The sequence below is a fragment of the Podarcis vaucheri genome (assembly GCF_965113315.1).
Source record: "Podarcis vaucheri genome assembly, chromosome: 12".
In the NCBI taxonomy this organism is placed as follows: Eukaryota; Metazoa; Chordata; class Lepidosauria; order Squamata; family Lacertidae; genus Podarcis; species Podarcis vaucheri.
In genome coordinates this window covers 7,114,345-7,135,543 of record NC_138750.1, presented here as the reverse complement: position 1 = coordinate 7,135,543, position 21,199 = coordinate 7,114,345, and the positions used below count along the sequence as shown (strand labels likewise).

Genomic DNA, 21,199 nt, shown 5'->3' with positions numbered 1-21,199 from the left:
TATTCTAAGCCAAGGTTTAGGTAAACATCTGAACAGTCATTGTCAATTAATTTTGCTTTGGTCCTTACCTATGGTCATATTAAACACCTGTTTTTGTTTTGTTTTCAGTGAAAGGAGGCAGTGGACAGCCACTAAATCAAAATGAAGTGGCCATTCTCCTAAACCTGTTTCAGTCTAAATCCAGTATTAACATGGCACAATTTGCTCAAGTGCTGAATATTAAGGTGAATCCTGAGACTGAGCAACAGCTGAATAAAATAAACCTTCCAGCTGGCATTTTGGAAGCAGGAGAAAAACAGACTGAGCAGGAGCAGCAGCAGCAGCAGCAGCAGCAGCAGCCGCAGCAGCCGCCGCCACAGCAGCAGCTCCCACTGCCTCTCTCACCGGACCAGGAGCCTTTAAAACAAACTGCAGCCTCTTTGCCTCCTGCGCAGCCAGCTCAACTGACCCAAGCAAAGGTTGACACTGAGGTCACTCAAGCAGCTGTGCAGAGTGCGTTCACAGTTTTGCTATCTCAGCTACTAAAGACTCAGCAAGTGAAGCAAAAAGAAAACTTGTTAGAAGAAAAGGAGAATGGATCAGGAAATGAGATGCTATTACAATCCAGGCAGCCTCCAGAACCAAGTACGCCTGCGTCTGGTGGCACCTGGGAAGATGCAGAATCGCCAGTATCCATTTATCCCCATCTTATCAAATCATTATATGCACATGCAGGTAGGAGAGAATGTCTTTACTTGTTATGTGTTTTTTCTGCTGCTACTCCTGTCAAAAGTGGGTAAATAGTACAGTATTCTATAATGAAAATGGTCTGACATAGGCCCTTGTAGTAGAAGCTCATTATTGCAGTATAACAGCATAAAATTGGGACCTGGCAGTGTAACCTTTACAAACGGAGGCTGGAATCCAGGGAGTTGTACTTTTACAGAGGGTTTTTTCCCCCCTTTGCAATATGGCATAGGGGCTTATTCCATAAGCTTTTGACACCCTCCTCACTTTCAAAAATGGTTTGGCATGCAGCATGGGGAGCTGGGGCTCATTCGAGCAAAACATGTCCTGACAATCCTTTGGCCTGCAAAGATCTTTTGATACTAGCCTGGGTGTAGCTGGTTCTGTTCCAGCCAGTGTAGTAAAAATTCACTGCCACATGAATAGCAAGGTATACAAATATTGAGAGTATATTAAAATAGAGCAAAGTCTTATAGTGATGTTTCATATTCACTCATTAGATGCGCTTATGGGACATGGGTGGCACAATCCGCATCATGGGGTGAGCTCCCGTTGCCCTGTCCCAGCTTCTGCCAGCCCTAGCAGTTCGAAAATACACCAGTGCAAGTAGATAAATAGGTACTGCTGCAGCAGCAAGGTAAACAGCATTTCCGTGTGCTCTGGCTTCCTTCACGGTGTTCCATTGCACCAGAAGCGGTTTAGTCATGCTGGCCACATGACCCAGAAAGCTGTCTGTGGACAAAGACCAGCTCCCTCGGCCTGAAGTGAGATGAGCACTACACCCCATAGTCACCTTTGACTAGACCTAACCAACCCTTTAACTTGCGTGGTATTCATTTTCTTGTTTGAGAAGGTCACTTACTTTGCTCCAGACAAAGTAATACTTTCTTTCCAATGGAAGCAATGAGGCTTTAACTTAAGTCCCATTGATTTTAATGTTACTACAGCATGACAGAATGCTCCAGCCTCTGATTGACATGCTGTAGGAAATGTACCGTATTTTTCGCTCTATAACACGCACCCGACCATAACACGCACGTAGTTTTAAGAGGAGGAAAATCCGTAGGCATGCCACCCATAGGCATTCCCTCCATAACACGCACAGACATTTCCTCTTACTTTTTAGGAGGAAAAAAGTGAGTGTTATGGTGCAAAAAATACGGTCTTTCTGTGATCAAACTTAAGACATTCAACAACGTACTCTTGATTTGTTGTTTGATGAACCGATACAGTGGTGCCTCGCAAGACGAAATTAATCCGTTCCTCGAGTCTCTTCGTCTAGCGGTTTTTTCGTCTTGCGAAGCAACCCTATTAGCGGATTAGCGGCTATTAAAGGCTTAGCGGCTTAGAAAGGGGGGGGGGCAAAAAAAAATCGGAACACTTGCAAGACGTTTTCATCTTGCAAAGCAAGCCCATAGGGAAAATCGTCTTGCGAAGCAGCTCAAAAACAGAAAACCCTTTTGTCTAGCGGGTTTTCCGTCTTGCGAGGCATTCGTCTTGCGGGGCACCACTGTACGTGGTTACAGATCTCATTCTGAATTCTTTAAAAATCCATTTAGGACAAGAGGACTTGGTCAGGCAACCTGAGATGAGACCCCAGACGCCAGAGGAACGACCTCGCATCTTGCCCCCAGACCAGCGCCCCCCTGAGCCACCAGAACCACCACCTGTTACTGAGGAAGATCTTGATTATCGGACAGCGAACCAAAACCTGTCTTCACTTAGTAGCTCTTCAGGGATGGATCCTCATGCTGGAGTGAAAGCAGCTCTTCTACAGCTGCTTGCTCACCATCAGGCTCAAACAACGGAGGAACCAGCAACATCTAGTATGGATTTCCAATCAAGAGACTCTTTTGTAGCAGGTCCAGATTATAAGGATAGTTTTGGGTCATCTACATTCTCCTCTGCTCATTACAGCAGTAGTGATGGAATAGGAAGTGGATCATCTGGGACTCTAGAAAGGGGAACCTTCATTGGAAATTCAGATGTTCAACCCTTGGAGACCTACAGTACTGCTTCATCTCACTCTAGTGGTGCCCCTCCACCTCCTGCCTTTTCAGAACCATTTCATAGCTCAGTAACTGGTTATGGAGACATTTACCTCAACACTGGTCCCATGCTATTTAGTGGTGATAAGGACCATAGATTTGAATATAGCCATGGTCCCATCACAGTTCTGGGTAACAGTGGTGACACATGCACAGGGTCTGAAAGTACTCATTCCTTGTCCTCAAAGACACAGAACTATAGCTATGGAAGTAATTTACAAGAACCCCCTGGCAGTGTTAGCCACATGCATGGACAAACGTGGACTTCTCCTGCCCAAGGACCTGGATATTCACAAGGATACAGGGGACACATTAGCACATCCAGTGTCAGAGGACGAGGCAGAGGATTGCCATATTGAGCATCTGTTTCTTTCTTTTTCCCTCAGGCACATCGTTTTTACCTGGAAAGACTTTGTAGCTGTGATTTCAAAGCAGCAATCCAATAGACTTGAATAATGTTAATTCAACAGCTTTATTTTTATGTGGAAAAGGGTCTTGCATACAATAAGAAATTGCTTACAATTCATGCTGTTCTGAGAACCAGATAATTGATTGTACATCTTTGCAAATTCTAGCTATAAATTTTATATTTTGGCAGTTAAGTCGATGCTAAATTTAGGGACATCAGCTTTTTATGGCACATTGTCAGATCTGAACTATGCACACACTTGTGCTTTTTTTGTAAGTTTGGACCAACTTTTATGTAAAAATTTTACAACAATCAAAGCAGGGCACTGATTTATTTGGTATTTCTTTTTACAAAACTACCTTTTAGTCAAAAAGTCACTGTCAGTCTTTGCACTGCTTTCAGTGTTATCTGTGGAAGGAGTTCTTTGTGCTCATTTCAGACAATAAAACACAGTCTTTCTTGATATAACAGTTTTATACATATTTGGGCATCGATTTGATTTACTTTCAAAGTCATTCGTCCAGTAAAATATCCTGTCCATCTTCCCAGCGTTTGTATAAAAACTGTTTTACTTGAATGGTAAGTGCCTTAACAATGTAAGCTTAAGGTCTGAAGAACATTTCATTAAATTCAAAAGGCTGTTGGAAGGTACTTTGTAGTTTGATACAAATATTTAATATTTACACTACATTCAGAGTAAATTATGGACAAGGGGAATAGATGGCATTCTTTATGGGATTCTTACAAGCAGTTAGAAAAGTCTAATTAGAAAAACTTTCTCTTTCCCAAATTACAACTATCCCCTTAATGAATTAAGTGAAGAAAATTGAGAATGTATGGACAGTAATGAAGAAAGGTAGGTTTCCTTCCATTTTCTGTAAGAGCTCTTATTCTAATTCCTTTACCAAATAAAAGTTAGTGTCCTGTTTTATTCAAAATAGTCTTTTTATTAAAAAAAACAACAGAATAGCATATTGTTATATCAAATTAACAATAACTAGTTTTGTGTTGGAAAACTGACACCTGCTTTTTCCACATAATTTGCTGCAGAATGTAACCAAAGTTACATAACCAGCATTTAATGCAATGAAATTAATAGGCAGTTAAGACTTATGAAAACTGGGACTGTGCCAACCAATTCTGTATTAAACTATTCCACTAACTTGCTACTTGATTTGAATCTGTTTTGAAATTTCATCACATGTTCAGTCTAAAAGCAAAAGATGGTTCAAGGAAGTACCACTCTGGCTCCAAAGATGATGATTTCCAGCAATATAAAATTGTTCTGTGAGGATGAGACTCAGCCAGGAGACTGGCTAGGCTTTCTGTGTACTGAAATGTTTTTAAATGACCATATTGGAAAAACAGTTCCCAACTGATTATCCAGTTGATAAGTTAGTGCACATGTAGCTATTTTCTAAATATGTAATGTTTCTATGAACAAAATTACAAATGTAGTCTTGTCAGCTGTGACTTGAATCTTTTAGAAGCAAACCTAACATTGTCTGCTTCAAATTCTTGACTTAAGTGAATATTGCATTGTAGGGTGTCAAATTTGTTGGAACTCCCCTGTAAATATGACATTGGTCATCTGCAGTATCGTTTAGAGAATCCTGACTGAAAATAAAAGCAGCTAAACTGGAAGAAAATACTTAAGCTTAACAGCTTGTGTTGACGCATTTCATATAGAAGATGCTGGGTTTGGAACACATCTTCCTCAATAATTCAGTTTAGTAAAGGCCTGCTCAAAAGTGAGTAAAAACAGCAATAGCGCTATGCTAAAACTTTTAATTAGTTAGTATCCTACCTCTTCCCACAGTTTCCATTCATGCACAATCTAGGAAAATAAAGATTGGTTCAGGTCCAGTTCTCTGGATTTCATTTTCTGATTGTAATTTCTGGCGCTGCATTGGAGCCCATTCCAAGTGGCTTCCTGCCTTGGACAATACTTTCCTTTGGGCATGTGGAAGAAAGAAGGGGCTCCAGTCTAGGCAGAACCCATGGCTTTTTAAGCTCCCTAGAACATGTTGTCCACCCCACTTAATGCTACAGAGCCAAAGGGGAATCTATATTGGCAGTTTCAAAACTTGGGTAATACTTGGACTTGTGGATGTTGCTGGACTACAACTTCCATAATCTGTAACCACAAGCCATAATGGCTTGAGGTAATGGGAATTGGAGCGCAACATTTGGAAGGCTATAGGTTCCCACACCCTGTTATAAATACATGTTTGAATCAAACTGTTCTGATGTTCCCAAAATCCTGCAAACATGGACAAAGGCCAGCCTCTCCAAGTCAAGGGTTCAACGGCTTCTTGATGTTGGCATGCTCTTTTGAATATTCCATAAATCTGATGGAATCTGCTTCACTAAGGAAACAAAATCTAGAGCAGGGTTTCCCAAACTTGGGTCTCCCAACGGTTCTCAGACTACAACTCCCATCATCCCTAGTTAGCAGGATCAGTGGGAATGTATTCCAAAAACAGTTGGAGACCCAAGTTTGGGAAACCCTGATCTAGAGAGAGGTGCTTTGGGGATTCCAGTTCTGACATCAATATGTCTTCAGGAATAAGTCAAATATAATTTCATACAAGGGAAGTTTTATAGATTGACCTAAGAGGGTGGTAAACTACCTGGTCAACTGCCTTTTTCAGTGTTCTTCAATTTTCTAAACCTTAAGAGAAGATAAGTGAAATGGCACTCTGTAGCACACTTGCTAACAAAAGCAAGCGGCAAAGCCTTCAATACAAGGAAGCCATCTTTCTCTGTGCACAAGGTAAGTAGTCAAGACATCCATTGGCACCTGGAAGGAAGCATTCCTCTGTGTAAGAAATTACTAGGAAGCATTTTTGATGTAATTTTGAGGACTGGTAGAATTCAGATTCTTCACTATTAAAAACTATAGCCTAAATATAAGAAGTACAGACTTGGGAAACACACGAATGACATACAAATGCTTAAGATTATATGTTCCACACTAGATTTTTATAAATTAGTAATAAGGCTTGACAGAAGTAATGTCACCCTGAAATTTATTACCTTTTACCTGTGTCTCAACCTAAGTTGAAAAGATGCAGTGCTTTTTTTCTCTTTCCAAGGTTTCTTCGACATTCTTTGTTCCTTAATGACACTATGGGACCCTCCATCCTGCCTCCTTACTGCTAGGCTGAGAGGGATTACGCCTAGGAAAAATGTCTTTATTATTGCTGAATTACACTTAAGGTTAAATATTTGGGGATAAATATTCCGTATAGAAACCTCTGCTTATGCCACCTCACCCCTTCTGGAGCTGGCAAAAGCTTGCTTTTAAGTAGAGACAGCACTGATTGGTGGAGATTGTATAAAGTTGCAGGGACTGCCCTTTGTCATCAGATTGGTGATAATCTTCCCTTCTCATCTGATCTGCATGGATTAGTGTGTCTGTAGTCACAGCAGTTGTTGTCATGCAGTCCCTCGAGGGCTGGCCAAAACTGAATGCAAGCCTCTGGGCAAAAAACATGGGTTGTTTACAACTCTTGACATAAACAGTAAACATGTTGAACATCTTCATAATGCACTTGCTTATAATTTAGCCTCCACACACCCTCAGTTAACCTTAGCCTTTCCACCCTAATTCTCTTCTAGTGGATGGTCGCTGGAGGATTCTCCTTCCTTGGAGGGTTTTAAGCAGAGATTGGATGGCCGTCTGCAGTGTGTGATCTAATTGAGATTTCTGCATTGCAGGGGGTTGGACTTCCAAATCTACATTTCTATGAGACGTTGAAAATGGGTTAGTTTAATAACCCAACAGTGTTTAAGGCATACCTTATTCAATAGTGTGGTAGCTGCTAACCACACTGCCATATAGCACCTACTATTTGCATTAGTTATTTCCTGTAAATCAAGTTACCTTGCATTAACCTCAATTGTAAACCATTTTTAGTTGCTTCTCAAATGATAGTTATATTAAAGGTAAAGGTAAAGGTACCCCTGCCCGAACGGGCCAGTCTTGACAGACTCTGGGGTTTGTGCGCCCATCTCACATCTATTGGCCGGGGGCCAGCGCTGTCCGGGGACACTTCCGGGTCACGTGGCCAGCGTGACAACGCTGCTCTGGCGAGCCAGAGCCGCACACGGAACGCCGTTTACCTTCCCGCTGGTAAGCGGTACCTATTTATCTACTTGCCCCCGGGGGTGCTTTCGAACTGCTAGGTGGGCAGGCGCTGGGACCGAGCAGCGGGAGCGCACCCCGCCGCGGGGATTCGAACCGCCGACCTTTCGATCGGCAAGCTCTAGGCGTTGAGGCTTTAGCCCACAGCGCCACCCGCGTCCCATAGTTATATTAAATTCAGTTTATTTAAGAATAATTTGGCTTAAAAGGAGAGATTACTCACATGAATTGGCTAAACAAGTAGAAGGGGGCTGCAGGTTCATTGGAACACTTAAAATCCACCAGTAACATAGATGGCAGCTGTTCAAATGTTACAGCTCCCATGTGATGAGATGCTTGTCAGCAATTTCCACAGCCTTATATTGCATATAAACACAAGCTTTAGTAGTTTAAGATTATATGTTGTGAATGCAGGTTCTTGGCACTGCTAATTGCTTACTCAAATTTCAGAAGGCTAATCTGGTTTTAATGACTAGCAAATGCACGTGACTCATGAGTAATCATACCGGGAAATGGGATGTGTTTATTGTGAAAAGACTTGTCCCAAAACAATGTAGAACTGATGCTTCGATTTCAACAGCATCTTTATTTAAAAAATAAAAATCAAATCAAATCCATACCCTTTGGGAACATTTTGTATTATGGAAATCCAAAACAGTTGGTTATTTGATTTCTAAAAAGTACTAAACCTTAAACTGTGCCGATACACTTTTACATACATGCCCCCTGTAGCTTTTGAAGTTCACAATTTAGCCTGCTACACAGAGAAAGCTGCAGCATAGGCATTGGACATTGTCCAACAGCTCTGTAGGCAAACCTCTAAATCCTTTTTTAGAAGTAAATTTATTTGGGGGTGAGCTAAAAAAAAAGTGTTGTCTGAATGCACCTCTAAATTATATGTATAACCAACTCATTGCTAGATTTCCTTTCCTTATTAAAATATTTAATTCCTCCATTAGATTTAAATTAGGAAAAATGTGAATGTTTATACTTTCCATTCCTGCTGGTATAGCAGCAGTAATATAAAATAAGTAGTCCAGAAGTTATAAGCACAGCTGGTGAATAAATCCACCATGAAGGCTACAGAAATAAAGTCATGAAAAGCTGCATTTTTTTCTAACTGAAGCAAGTCCAGTTACTCAAGTGTCTACAAAGCCAAGTAGCACAAAATGTATTCTTGTGAGGTTTCAAAAAATAATCAGACTCAAGTTAGTTAAAGATTTTGCACTAACTTATTTCATTCTCTATTAATCTGCTTTTGAAATGTAGAGCAAAAACCAAACTAGCAAAGCCCAGTCATCTTGTACTCCTAAATAAAAGTCCTACCAGAAGGTAACATTTGAAAAACTGACAGAAGCAGTGTATTTATCAGGTGCACAAAACTTACTTGCCCCTAGGTTTACCCAGTTCTACTTAGTGGCTTATTTAAATAAGGTAATTTTTGTATGCAGGTTCAACATGGATTTTTATAAGGTGGTCTTTTGTTACAAATTAGTAAAGTTTTGTTCCCAAATAGAATTTTTCAAATACGAAAATATACAGTGGTGCCCCGCAAGACAAATGCCTCGCAAGATGAAAAACTCGCTAGACGAAAGAGTTTTTCCGTTTTTTGAGTCGTTCCGCAAGACGAATTTCCCTATGGGCTTGCTTCACAAGACGAAACATCTTGCAAGTTTGTTTCCTTTTTCTTAAAGCCGCTAAGCCGTTAATAGCCACTAATAGCCGTGCTTCGCAAGACGAAAAAAACGCAAGACGAAGAGACTCGCGGAACGGATTAATTTCGTCTTGCGAGGCACCATTGTATAGGTATAGATGACTTTCTGAACAGAAGAAGTTGCAAGATTTGCAATTCTAATGTTAAACAATTTTAGCATATATTGTATAATAGATTCTATAACCTGCATGTATTTACAGGCTGCAAGAAATTTCAGTAGCATTACCTCTAGTATGACTTAACAAAAAGCAGTAAGCATTTGTGAGTTTTACAAAACATTTACTTTATTTTAAAACTTTGTTCTAAAAATGTTCAAACCTAAAATATACCACTTTCTCGGGGTAATATTGTATAATATGGCATGGAAGAGATGAATATAAGAATCTTGACACAGACTGATTTGCTGGTGACTAAAGAATGCTTTGCTCTCCATAGGCAGATGTCCCACTTCCATATGGTCAGTTCAAATAAAAGCATTTTCTAAGTTCTTTCTTACATGCCATCTTACGTATGAAGGTTGGCCCAGTTTTCTCACAGTTGTTTTTTCACTTGCAGAAATGTTAACTGAAATACCTCCCCTTTTTGCCAGTGTATGTGGTTTGATCACTGCTGTACTGCTGGTTAACATCCGTAACGGATATGGGCTCTAGGCCAGCCCAGGGGTCTTCAAGCATTGAAGGTTTGTAATAGTTTTCCACATCATCATTAGGCACTCTTTTCTCTCTACCGTGTGGTGTTCCCAATGGGGTAGATGTCCTGGGTGATCCCTTTGAGAGAAAAGCCATGAGGAAAAGGAGTAAACAGTCTAATTAGATGCCGAGCTTTCAGAAGGTGTTCAAGACCTGCTAAATGCTATAAGTTATTGTTTTTCTTTTAAAACAAGTTTATTTTGTATAGATTAATCACTAGCTGTCCATGTAAACAGATGTTTTAAAGTGCTGTGGTAATTTGTATTTTGTTTGTCTTAGAACATAATATTGTTTAAATTCTGTGACTACAGAAGGTGCAAATAGTAGGTCTGTATTAAAGCAAGTACAGAAGGTTATAAACAGCTGCATCTTTTAATGTTCAAAACAAATTGGCTGGTACTCAAGGGCTTTCAGTGTCGTGGCATTTCTCAAAATAAAAAAATTCCTTCCAGTAGCACCTTAAAGACCAACTAAGTTAGTTCTTGGTATGAGCTTTCGTGTGCATGCACACTTCTTCAGATACACAAAAAGCTCATACCAAGAACTAACTTAGTTGGTCTTTAAGGTGCTACTGGAAGGAATTTTTTTATTTTGACTATGGCAGACCAACACGGCTACCTATCTGTAACTAGTGGCATTTCTCAGATTTCCATTTCCAAGTGCCGCTTGTGACCATCTCATATTGCTTCAAGGGTACCCTGATTCTGATGGAGGCACAAGAGGCTGCAGTGGGAGGGAAGCCTGATAAATCCCTGTGTGTGGTGTAAGCCTTGTGAACAGTCTGTTGGATACAATTTATGGGAATGATAGCAAGCAGCCAACTGGGCTTTGAATGCAACATTTGTGTAATTCAGGTTTGGAAAGACCCACGCATATGCTCTCTCAGGTGCAGGAGCATCCTGCAGCCAATCAGAAACCATGCTTAGGTTTTGGAAGTCGAATGGACTACCCAAACTGATTCCATTTGACTTCCAAGGTACGACTGTATTATACAATACAAGTTAGATACATTCCAGGTAGAAAGCTCACAACATAAGTATCCATTTTAGATTCTATGAACCACAGCTACAGGGAGTGGATTATGTTCTATATAAATCAGTGGAATATAGCTGTTATAGTCTCAGAAACTACGTTTCCCGTTTTAAACTAGGAGCACTTAATTTTCAAACAACAAACTTTCACCAGTTCATCAATTTTCTTCCCAGTCTTGCTAAATTAACAGTGTCTTAATTTGGCTGGGTTGGAAAACAAGCACGTGTTTTAATCCAATTATAGCAGCTCCTACTTATGAGTTCCCCCTTCATGGATCACTGCCTTGCCGTGGCGAAGGGGCTTGAAGAACTCAGAGAAGCTATGAACTATGCCGAGCAGGGCACCCAAGATGAACAGGTCATAGTGGAGAGTTTTGACCAAACGTGATCCACCTGGAGTAGGAACCGGCAAGCCACTCCAGTATCCCTGCCAAGAAAACTCCATGGACAAAGACAACAGGCATATAAAAGTTATGACGCTGGAAGATGAGCCCCTCAGGTCGGAAGGTGTCCAACATGCTACTGGGGAAGAGCGGAGGACAAGTACAAGTAGATCCAGAGCTGATGAAGCGGCTGGGCCAAAGCCGAAAGGACGCTCAGTTGCGGATATGCCTGGAAGCGAAAGGAAAGTCCAATGCTGTAAAGAAAAATATTGCATAGGAACCTGGAATGTAAGAACCATGAACCTGGGTAAGTTGGATGTGGTCAAAAATGAGATGGCGAGAATAAATATTGACATCCTGGGCATCAGTGAGCTAAAATGGACGGGAATGGGCGAATTCAGTTCGGATGACCATCATATCTACTACTGTGGGCAAGAAACCCGTAAAAGAAATGGAGTGGCCCTCATAGTCAACAAAAGAGTGGCGAAAGCTGTACTGGGATGCAGTCTCAAAAATGATAGAATATCTCGATACGAATCCAAGGCAGACCTTTTAACATCACAGTAATCCAAGTCTATTGCAAATTGCAAACATGCGCTGGATAATGGAGAAAGCTAGAGAGTTCCAGAAAGACATCTACTTCTGCTTCATTGACTATGCAAAAGCCTTTGACTGTGTTGACCACAGCAAACTATGGCAAGTTCTTAAAGAAATGGGAGTGCCTGATCACCTCATCTGTTTCCTGAGAAATCTCTATGTGGGACAAGAAGCTACAGTTAGAACTGGATATGGAACAACTGATTGGTTCCAAATTGGGAAAGGAGTACGGCAAGGCTGTATATTGTCTCCCTGTTTATTTAACTTATATGCAGAATTCATCATGCGAAAGGCTGGGCTGGATGAATCCCAAGCCGGAATTAAGATTGCCGGAAGAAATATCAACAACCTCAGATATGCAGATGACACAACCTTGATGGCAGAAAGTGAAGAGGAATTAAAGGACCTTTTAATGAGGGTGAAAGAGGAGAGCGCAAAATATGGTCTGAAGCTCAACATCAAAAAAACGAAGATCATGGCCACTGGGCCCATCACCTCCTGGCAAATAGAAGGGGAAGAAATGGAGGCAGTGAGAGATTTTACTTTCTTGGGCTCCATGATCAGTGCAGATGGTGACAGCAGTCACGAAATTAAAAGACGCCTGCTCCTTGGGAGAAAGGCGATGGCAAACCTAGACAACATCTTAAAAAGCAGAGACATCACCTTGCCAACAAAGGTCCGTATAGTAAAAGCCATGGTTTTCCCAGTAGTGATGTATGGAAATGAGAGCTGGACCATAAAGAAGGCTGATCGCCGAAGAATTGATGCTTTTGAATTATGGTGCTGGAGGAGACTCTTGAGAGTCCCATGGACTGCAAGAAGATCAAACCTCTCCATTCTGAAGGAAATCAGCCCTGAGCGCTCACTGGAAGGACAGATCGTGAAGCTGAGGCTCCAATACTTTGGCCACCTCATGAGAAGAGAAGACTCCCTGGAAAAGACCCTGATGTTGGGAAAGATGGAGGGCACAAGGAGAAGGGGACGACAGAGAATGAGATGGTTGGATGGTGTTCTTGAAGCTACCAGCATGAGTTTGATCAAACTGCGGGAGGCAGTGGAGGACAGAAGTGCCTGGCGTGCTCTGGTCCATGGGGTCACGAAGAGTCGGACACGACTAAACGACTAAACAACAACAACAACAACTTATGAGTTCATTTTTGTTTTGTTAATCTATTACTAAGCACCACTGGTTAGGTTTGATTTCAAACCTATTTAGTATTTCTTAAAGTTTAGAACTTGCATTTATCAGTTGGTCTAATAAAATGATTTTTCTTACTTGGCTCTTTGCTAATTGGTGTAAAGAGCCACCACTTGCCTCCAAGACTTTTGTGGCAACTTGGGCCTGCAATGGCCAGTGACACATATTTTTCAGAAAATCTTTAACTGGAAAACTTTCTGTTTGTTTCAGAAAACTTTCTGATGTTTCAGCACAGGAGTGCGGTTGGAACTCAAACTCCCAGGAATGATAGGAGCTGTACTCCACATCTGAAGGGCCACGCAATAGCCACCAAGAGAGGGATCAAATTCAACACATTTATTTTACTTGCATTTAGAAAACAATGCAAAACTTTGAAATTGACCAGCTTGTCAGATATTGTACTACATTCAATTTCTCCTCTCTAGCAACCAGGCTGCAGATGATTTGTCACCAATTTGCAAAACCGTCTCCCTCGGGAGGTAGCGGACTCGCCTTCCTTGGAGGTATTTAGGAAGAGGTGTGGTGAGTTCCATCGGTCATGGATGCTTCAGCTGAGATTTTCCGGCAGGGCAGGGGGTTGGACTAGATGCCCTTGGCAGGGCCAGATTCAGGTTTGATGAGGCCCTCGGCTAGTGAAGGTAATGGGGCCCTTTATATGTCCAGCTGTCCTTTGTCAACAACAAATTGTCGCTGCTTTTTGTGCTGAACATACAGTGGACCCTCCAGATACGAACTGAATTCATTCCGGGGGTCTGTGCACACCCCAAAAAACTAAAGGTGCTGCTTCTGCGAACGTTTGCTGGGTTCGTAGCCTGAAAGTAACGAAACCTGAGCGGTACAAAACCGGAGGGTCCACTGTTTCAGGTCCAAATGTATGGACCTGATAGGTATCTAAAGCCATTTGCCCATAGCAAAGTTTTATCAAAGCAATTGTCGAACTGAAATAGAATTAGGAAGAAGTATTTTAATAGTGAATTTGGGGGGGGGGAGGCAAGAGAGTGGGGCCCTATATAGCTTATACGTAAATCGGGACCCCTTTCCACAGTTCTATTATTCCAATGGCAGAGTTGGAAAGGGTTCCCCAGGGTCATCCAGTCCACCCCCCCCCCGCAGCCATGGGATGGGACCCGGCTGCTTCCCTACCTGGCCGAATCTCCGGAAGCCCCCGGAGGGCGGCTGCTTGAAAGGCGGCTGCTGGTGCTGCTGCTGCTGCCGGAAGGCTCCTCCTCCGGGGGACCTGCCGCCCCCGCCGTAGGGAGCGTAGGGGCCGCCGGCGGGGCTGGCGCTGCAGGGCCTGCGCGGCGAGGGCCCCCCGAGGTCGTAGGGCCGCGCGCGGTGGCCGTAGGGGGGCGTGTGCCGGGGGCTCCCGTAGCCCTGAGGGGAGCCCGCGAAGGGGGGGCCGCCGCCGCCGCCGCCTCCTCTGTCCGGGTGGGGGCCGCGGAAGCCGCCGGAGCGGGGGGGCGTGGGGGGCCGGAAGCCCGGCCGGTACATGGCGGCGGACGACCCGCGGGAGACCTTCCGGGGGGCGGGGCTCCCGCGAAGCGGCCGCAGGAAGGTCCGCCGCCGCCGCCAGCCCCGCCCGCAACCGCGCCCCGCGCCCAACGTTCCGCCAGAAACACGGTTCCGGCTCCCGCATCTGGCCCCATTTGCCAACATGCGGCTTAGCTAGGTAGAGAGGCAGTGCCTGGTTTACGTATAAGCTTAGGGCCCTACTCTTTTGGGCCCCCCCCAAAAAAAAATAAAGGGGGAAAAATGGATGTACATTTCCAAAATATAAGATAAAAAACAATATAAAACCTACACAACAGTTTTGTGTTGTTTAGGCTCCTATGATGTAAGCCAGGCTTTCTCAACCTCTGCCCTCCGCATGTTTTTGAGACTACAATTCCCAGTATCCCTGAGCACTGGTCCTGCTAGCTGGGGATCATGGGAGTTGTAGTCCCAAAACATCTGGCAGGCCAAGGTTGAGGAAGCCTGATAAGTAATGAACCCCGCCTGCTAGCCTGCTCCCTAAAATATCACCGGTTTGCTTTAGATACCTATTAGGTTCATAAATTACCGTGTAGCATATATTCAACACAGAAAACAGCGACAATTTGTAATAGACAAAGGACAGCTGGACATATAAAGGGCCCCATTATCTTCAGTAGTTTAGGGCCTCATCAAACCTGAATCCGGCCCTGCACAGAGCTTATTTCCTCAGCTGGTTTTGCGGGGCATTTGACCGTGCACGGAGTCACCCACATGACACTGAAAACAAACATGGAAATCTTTTATGTGGCCAATTCAGCTCACACTCATAGGGTATAACTTCAGCCTAAAGGGTTCTTGTTAACTTCATTTAGCTCTCAACTGAGCATGCAAAGGATGGCAGTCTCAGATTTGTTTGTACTTGTTAGGACATTTTAAGAAGTAAATGCCATTGAACTCAGGAGTTTACCTTCCCCACTAGACTGAGGTGAAACAGAGGATGGCATAGGGCTGAGGTGAAGCTCCCTCAACCTTGATTAAATTGGAACACTTACATTATCTTGAAATTATGGGTGCCTTGCACCCAGAAGCTCTGGCACCCAAAAACAACACAAAGTTGTGACAATCTGGAGGGGAAACAGGTGGATGTAGAGAGCCAGTATGTAGAGAGAATAGGATACATAGAGGGCCGTCTGTTAATTTTTGCTTTGTCAGGCATTTGATGAAAGGCACAAAGCCTTTGTCCTAGGTTAAAAAATAAAAAAAGCAAAATAGTTGACGCCAACTTTATAAATATATGCATAAATGTTGGCTGGCTACTGGGCAGAAAGATCCAAAGAGCAATAAAGAGCATGAAATTCACACTCGACTCTGAGTATATTTTACCTACTCCTCTCCTACTCCTAAGTTTGCCCATCGAAGGAGGTGAGACCTGGGGGGGGGGGGGGTTTTGGCCCTTAGCAAGGATTAAATGTCTTTTCTTTCTTGCCCGCTACTAATGTTCTTGTTTCTAGGCCCATGTTTCAATAGAGTCTTGTGTGTAGGTATCTGTATACAGATAGATGCGTATAAACATATATATATGTAGATATCTATATAGATATTATATCCTTCAGCATTTATCTGAGGAAAATAAGGCTGTCCTAAGGAATAGAGGGACATTATGGGATCAAATCAGTAAATCCGGTCTTCTGTAAATCCAGAACTGTCCCTGGAAAATAGGGAATCTTGGAGGGTCTGTAGATACATATCTATATATATGTTTTAAGGTGTGTGTGTATCCAGTGCTTTTTTTCTGGGGGGGACACATACCCCTACACATTTTGTGAATATTTGTACTTTTGTCCATTGTATTTATTTTTCCCAATTTGAAGTATATAAAATGGTGATTTTATTGAGTCAAAATGAGAGTACCCCTAAACATTTTTTTAGATAAAAGAAGTGTATATCTATAAAAAGATACCGATCTCGTTTTAGAGTTGTGTGTGCATACTGTATTGTATCTATATTGTATCTAGAAACAGATATATAGTTTTAATTCCATCAATGTTTAACTGCTGTCTTAACGTTTGATTCCCCGCTTTCCCTCCCCGCGTCGCTAAGCTGTTCTTATTTGTTATCTGTAAGCCGTCTTGGGGGGCGGGGTATAAACGCATAACCACGACGTTGGGGGCGAGGAGCGCAGAGATAAAATGGCCCGGGGGGGGGGTGTCCCTTTGCGCCTGCGTCCTCCGCCTCTCCCTCCCCAGCCGAGCGGAGCCTGGAGCGCGCAGGGCGGCTGCGCGGGAGGCGCACGCGGCGGGCAACTGGGGGCCAGAGTCCAGGAGTTCTGCCCAAGTGGGCGCTGCTGCTGCTGCTGCTGCTGGTGCAGGTGGCGGCCTCGCAGCCTTGCCCCGGGATGCTGGGCGCTGCTCTGGGCCGGGGGATCCGGCGCCTGCTGCGCCCCCCGCAGCCGGCCAGGCTCCCCTCCCGGGGGCAGCGGCGCGGAAGCTGCCTCCTCCCTCCAGGTAGCCGCTTGTACGCTTCTCAGATGCAGCGGGCGGGGTGGGCTGCGGGGGTCGGGGGCGCGCCCGGCGCGCGCCCGCGAGAGAAAAGTGGGGGGCCGGGAGATTCCAAGTTTGAGGGAAGCAGCTGCCCCCCTCCCGGCCCAAGCCGAGGAAGTGTGTGCCCACCATAGCTGTCGACGTTTCCCTTTTAATTTTTTTTAAAAATATATTTATTAGAGTTTCCAATTATTACGAACAAAAAGAAAAAAGCAAACATAAAAAACAAAAAAGACACATAAATTTCCCAACTTATTTTCTATAACGTATTTCCCCGACCTCCTCCTCCCTCCCCTTCTTGTATATCCAGTTCAAATTATTTACACAGCAAATCCTTATCTCAAAGCATTACAGCTTAAAAAGAAAAAAAAAGAAAACACCTTATTTTCTCTTCCACATCTTAGAGTATTATAACTTTAAATGAAAAAAAAAACCATTTTATCAAATTCCTTTTGCCATTACAGCTAGAAACCACTTAATTTCAATCCAACATCATTCAGCGTTCCTAAATTTTACAATATTTTTGTAAATAGTCCTTGAATTTTTTCCAATCTTCTTCTGCCGACTCTTCTCCCTGGTCACGGATTCTGCCAGTCATTTCTGCCAGTTCCATATAGTCAATCAGCTCAACGTTTCCCTTTTTAGAAGGGAAATTCCCTTATTCCAAATAGGATTCCTCGCAAGAAAAGGGGAAAGCTGACAGCTATGGTGCTCACGCAGTTCGCTGAGGAGAGTGGCGCACACAAACACAGGCGAGGCCAGGTCTACTCAGAAGTATGCAGTGGCGTAGCGTGGGTTCTCAGCACCCGGGGCAAGGCAAGTAATTTGCGCCCCCTAACCCGTGGATTTTAGCACTCGAGTCTCTTCCGCGCCCCCCCAGATGTTGCGCCAGGTGCGGCAGCCCCCCCTGCACCCCCCACGCTACGCCACTGCTCCCACCACAAGTCTTCAGGACAGCCATCCGAAGGCTGGGGCAGGGAGAAGGTCTCTCCGCCCCACCGCCAGGCTTCGGAGCAGCCTTCCGAAGGCTGGCGGCTGGAGGAGGTCTCTCCCGCCTTGGAGAGGTTCCCGCTTCCTCGAGGGGGGCCGGCCAAACGCACCCCCCCAAATGTTGCGCCCGGTGCGGCCAGCACCCCTGGCACCCCCCACGCTACGCCACTGGAAGTATCACAGAATCACAGCCTGGTAAACTTCGAAGGGAGCCTGAGGGACATCTAGTCCAACCCCTTGAATTGTGGGAATCTCAGCACGCAGCTCCCCCATCCAGTTCGAAACCCTGTTGAACTTGTTGAGGATTACACGCGGGTAAGTGGGCACAGGATTGGAGCCACAGTCACGGCTTTCTTGGAAAGCAGCCCATTCTGTGCCCTGCTGTTGTTATTACATATTATATGTATTGAGTCTGGGATAGCTCAGTTGGTAGAGCACGAGACTTATAATCTCGTGGTCATGGGTTCAAGGTCCACATTGGGAAAAAGATTCCTGCAATGCAGGGGGTTGGACTAGATGACCCTCGCGGCCCCTTACAATTCTAGAGTTCTTTGATCAAAGGACTCAAGACAGCTTGCATATAAAAAATAGAACAGAAAAAAGCAATATTTAAGAAGCAACTAAGCACTGATAGAAGTAAAACCCTATACATTTAGAAAATATATTAAAACCATATAAAACATTGCAGTAAAAGCAGCAATGCAGCAGCCCTTTCGTTAAAAGCTGTCAATTTCTAAAAGCCTGTAGGACCGAACAAACAAAAAGACTTCACCCATTATTGTTTTCTCATAGGTAAATTACTGCTGAGCTTAGTAAGATCCCAGTCTTACTAAGAAGTCCCACTGAATTCACATGGGTTTACTTCCAGCCAGACATTGCTGGGCTATTGCATTGAATAATGTGGTAAAGCCACGACCTTAACAGAGAATTATGATGCAGATCTCTTATAATGCAGACCTTCAGAACACTTTGCCCACCCCTCAGACAGAGAATTCATTAAAGGTTTAAGGCAGGGATGGTTAATCTGCCTCCACTCCTCCTTGCCCAATGTTGTCTGACTTTAGCTCTCAGCAGCCCCATCCAAGATGGCCCAGCGTCAAGGATGATGGCAGTTGTAGTCCTGTAAGATCTAAATGTCCCTAGTTTCACCGTCCCTAGTTTAAGGGTAGATTCCAAGTATGTTATTCATTGGCTTGATCTTTGTGGACTCTTGACCCATCGATACACAGTGGTACTTTGGTTTAAGAACAACTTAGTTTATGAACAACTTGGATTAAGAACGCCTCAAACCTGGAAGCAGGTGTTTTGGTTTGTGAACTTTGCCTTAGAATGAGAACATATTTTGCTTCCTGTTGAGTGTGTTCCATTTGTCAATTGCGACCCTCACTGCTATAGGAAAGCACGCCTTGGTTTAAGAACGCTTTGGTTTAAGAGCGGACTTCTGGAACGGATTAAGTTCGTAAACCAAGGTACAATTGTAGTTAGTCCTTCCTGTTGTGTTTGCAGAGTCTTTTGCACAACGGAATGATGAACAGTACGTGCCACATGCTTAATGTTTCTTTATTCTCAGTTCAAAGTGGAGAAATTACAAACATGCATCTTGCCTCTGCGGGAGCAGAGAAGCAACCGTCCTTCTCCTCGGAATGAAGAACACAGAGAGAACAGTGAAAAACAGGAAACCAGTGTACGTCACATCCAGCTTCCCATTCCCGTGGGAAAACCCAACAGTACTCTGACTGTGGAATGTAAACATTGTCTTGTGACAAGCACTTCGCTGCACAGTGAAGAGAGCAGAAACTAACATCCTCCCCCTTTCCGTGAACATCACTGGGCAGCGTGTTCGTACAGTATCAGTACAAACCCAACTTCTGTACATAGGTACAGTGTTGATCCCTTGATACAATCTTGGACAATACATCAGCAGGAATTTCATTACCTGGCATATAGGACACCGTTACGAGTCCCTTCTGAATATGTTCCCTAGCATGTTGCACCTTCAATTGCAAGTGCTTCGTGCTTTGCTTACAACCTTCCGAATTCAGCAAAGCCAAACATGCTTTGTTGTCCTGGTAAACCTGGATTGGACATTTGACAGGAATTTTCATGTCTTTGCACAATTGTAACAACCATTCACAATCCTTAAGTGAATAAGACAGTGCATTCAGTTCAGCTTCACAAGTACTTAAGCTAATTGTTGTTTGCTTCTTGCATGACCAATCAAATAGACCCTGATTGTACATGTAGCAAACTCCAGACGTACTTTTCCTGTCTGTAGTGTCACTTCCAAAACTTGCATCTGCAAAAATCTCAAGACCACCAGACTTCTGATTGTTAAATCTCAGTCTGTAATGCATAGTGCCTTTCAAATAGCGTGCTATGCGTTTCAGAGCTTTCCAATCCTTAACAGTAGGATTGTTTACTTGTCTGCTTAGCAAATTACAGCTAACAGCAATGTCAGGTCTTGAACATCTGGCAATGAAGTTTAGCTTGCCTAGCACACTTCTGTACAGTGTAGTGTCAGAAAATGCTTCTTCAGTGTCTTCTACCTGATAACCTGTTGTCATTGGTGTGTCTACAGGGTTAGCATCCATCAGGTTCAGTTTGCTTAACACATCAGCAATTTTCCGTGACTGGTGTACTAGAATGTTACCACTTTGATCTTTCTCTATTTCCAGAGATAGGTAGTTGTTTACCTCACCAAGATCTTTCATGTCAAAGTGCTCTTTCAGTTGAGCTAGGGTGTTATTATACATTGTGACATCTTTCCAAAAGAATAAAATATCATCAACATAAAACAAACAATACAGCTTCTTTTGCCCCTCCTCTTTGACAAATACACATGGATCAGCTTTCCCTTGCTGAAAACCTAGAGAAAACAATGCTTCAGTGAGTTTTGTGTGCCAACACCGTGCACTTTGTTTGAGACCATAAAGGGACTTTTTCAGAGCACAAACAAATCCCTGTTTTACCTGTACGCCATCAGGTGGAAGCATATAAAGTGATTCACCTAGAGATCCGTACAAAAATGCTGTATTCACATCGTGGTGACTAATGTGTAGATTTTCCTCTGTAGCTAGCTTGAGCATAAGCCTAATGCTCTCATATCTCACAGTGGTTGAGTAAGTCTCGTGATAGTCTTCACCTGGTACCTGTGCAAAACCTCTGGCTACCAATCTGGCTTTGTGTCTGACTATCTTGCCATTTTGATCAGTCTTCGCTTTGAAGACCCATTTGCTTCCAAGCAGTTTCAT

General features: G+C 43.6%; 4 protein-coding genes and 1 long non-coding RNA gene across 7 annotated transcripts in view; 3 read left to right on the top strand and 2 right to left on the bottom strand.

Moving 5' to 3' along the window:
- CDK13 (cyclin dependent kinase 13) overlaps positions 1 to 5,064 on the top strand; it is a 35,792-nt gene extending 30,728 nt beyond the window's left edge. Inside the window, exons 13-14 of the mRNA XM_082192710.1 lie at positions 109 to 714; positions 2,286 to 5,064. Coding sequence (XP_082048836.1) covers positions 109 to 714; positions 2,286 to 3,133 — 1,454 coding nt within the window. The 3' untranslated portion in view covers positions 3,134 to 5,064. The remainder of the gene's footprint in view (positions 1 to 108; positions 715 to 2,285) is intronic.
- YAE1 (YAE1 maturation factor of ABCE1) overlaps positions 1 to 21,199 on the bottom strand; it is a 131,189-nt gene that overhangs the window by 78,140 nt on the left and 31,850 nt on the right. The window lies entirely within an intron of this gene.
- Positions 7,502 to 9,638, top strand: LOC309515249. The gene is made up of 2 exons (XR_014212358.1): positions 7,502 to 8,874; positions 9,140 to 9,638. It is a non-coding gene; the product is annotated as an uncharacterized lncRNA (long non-coding RNA).
- On the bottom strand, positions 9,306 to 14,469 carry MPLKIP (M-phase specific PLK1 interacting protein). The gene is made up of 2 exons (XM_082192936.1): positions 14,089 to 14,469; positions 9,306 to 9,814 (listed from the first exon to the last, which is right to left on the bottom strand). Exons 1-2 carry the CDS (start codon positions 14,434 to 14,436, stop codon positions 9,608 to 9,610), a joined length of 555 nt encoding a protein of 184 aa, XP_082049062.1. The 5' UTR covers positions 14,437 to 14,469; the 3' UTR covers positions 9,306 to 9,607.
- The window catches only part of SUGCT (succinyl-CoA:glutarate-CoA transferase), a 294,275-nt gene continuing 285,970 nt past the window's right edge, over positions 12,895 to 21,199 (top strand). For all 3 annotated transcript variants that reach the window (XM_082192880.1, XM_082192881.1, XM_082192882.1), the window contains exon 1: positions 12,895 to 13,583. In XM_082192880.1, coding sequence (XP_082049006.1) covers positions 13,532 to 13,583 — 52 coding nt within the window. In that variant the 5' untranslated portion in view covers positions 12,895 to 13,531. The remainder of the gene's footprint in view (positions 13,584 to 21,199) is intronic.

What these genes read in the sequence shown, in the direction of transcription:
- MPLKIP (XM_082192936.1), bottom strand. Translation starts at nt 14,436, where the DNA reads ATGTACCGGCCGGGCTTCCGGCCCCCCACGCCCCCCCGCTCCGGCGGC. An exon ending in GCTTCCGGAGATTCGGCCAG is followed by an intron (nt 9,815 to 14,088) that starts GTAGGGAAGCAG and finishes TTTCTCTCAAAG; the next exon opens with GGATCACCCAGGACATCTAC.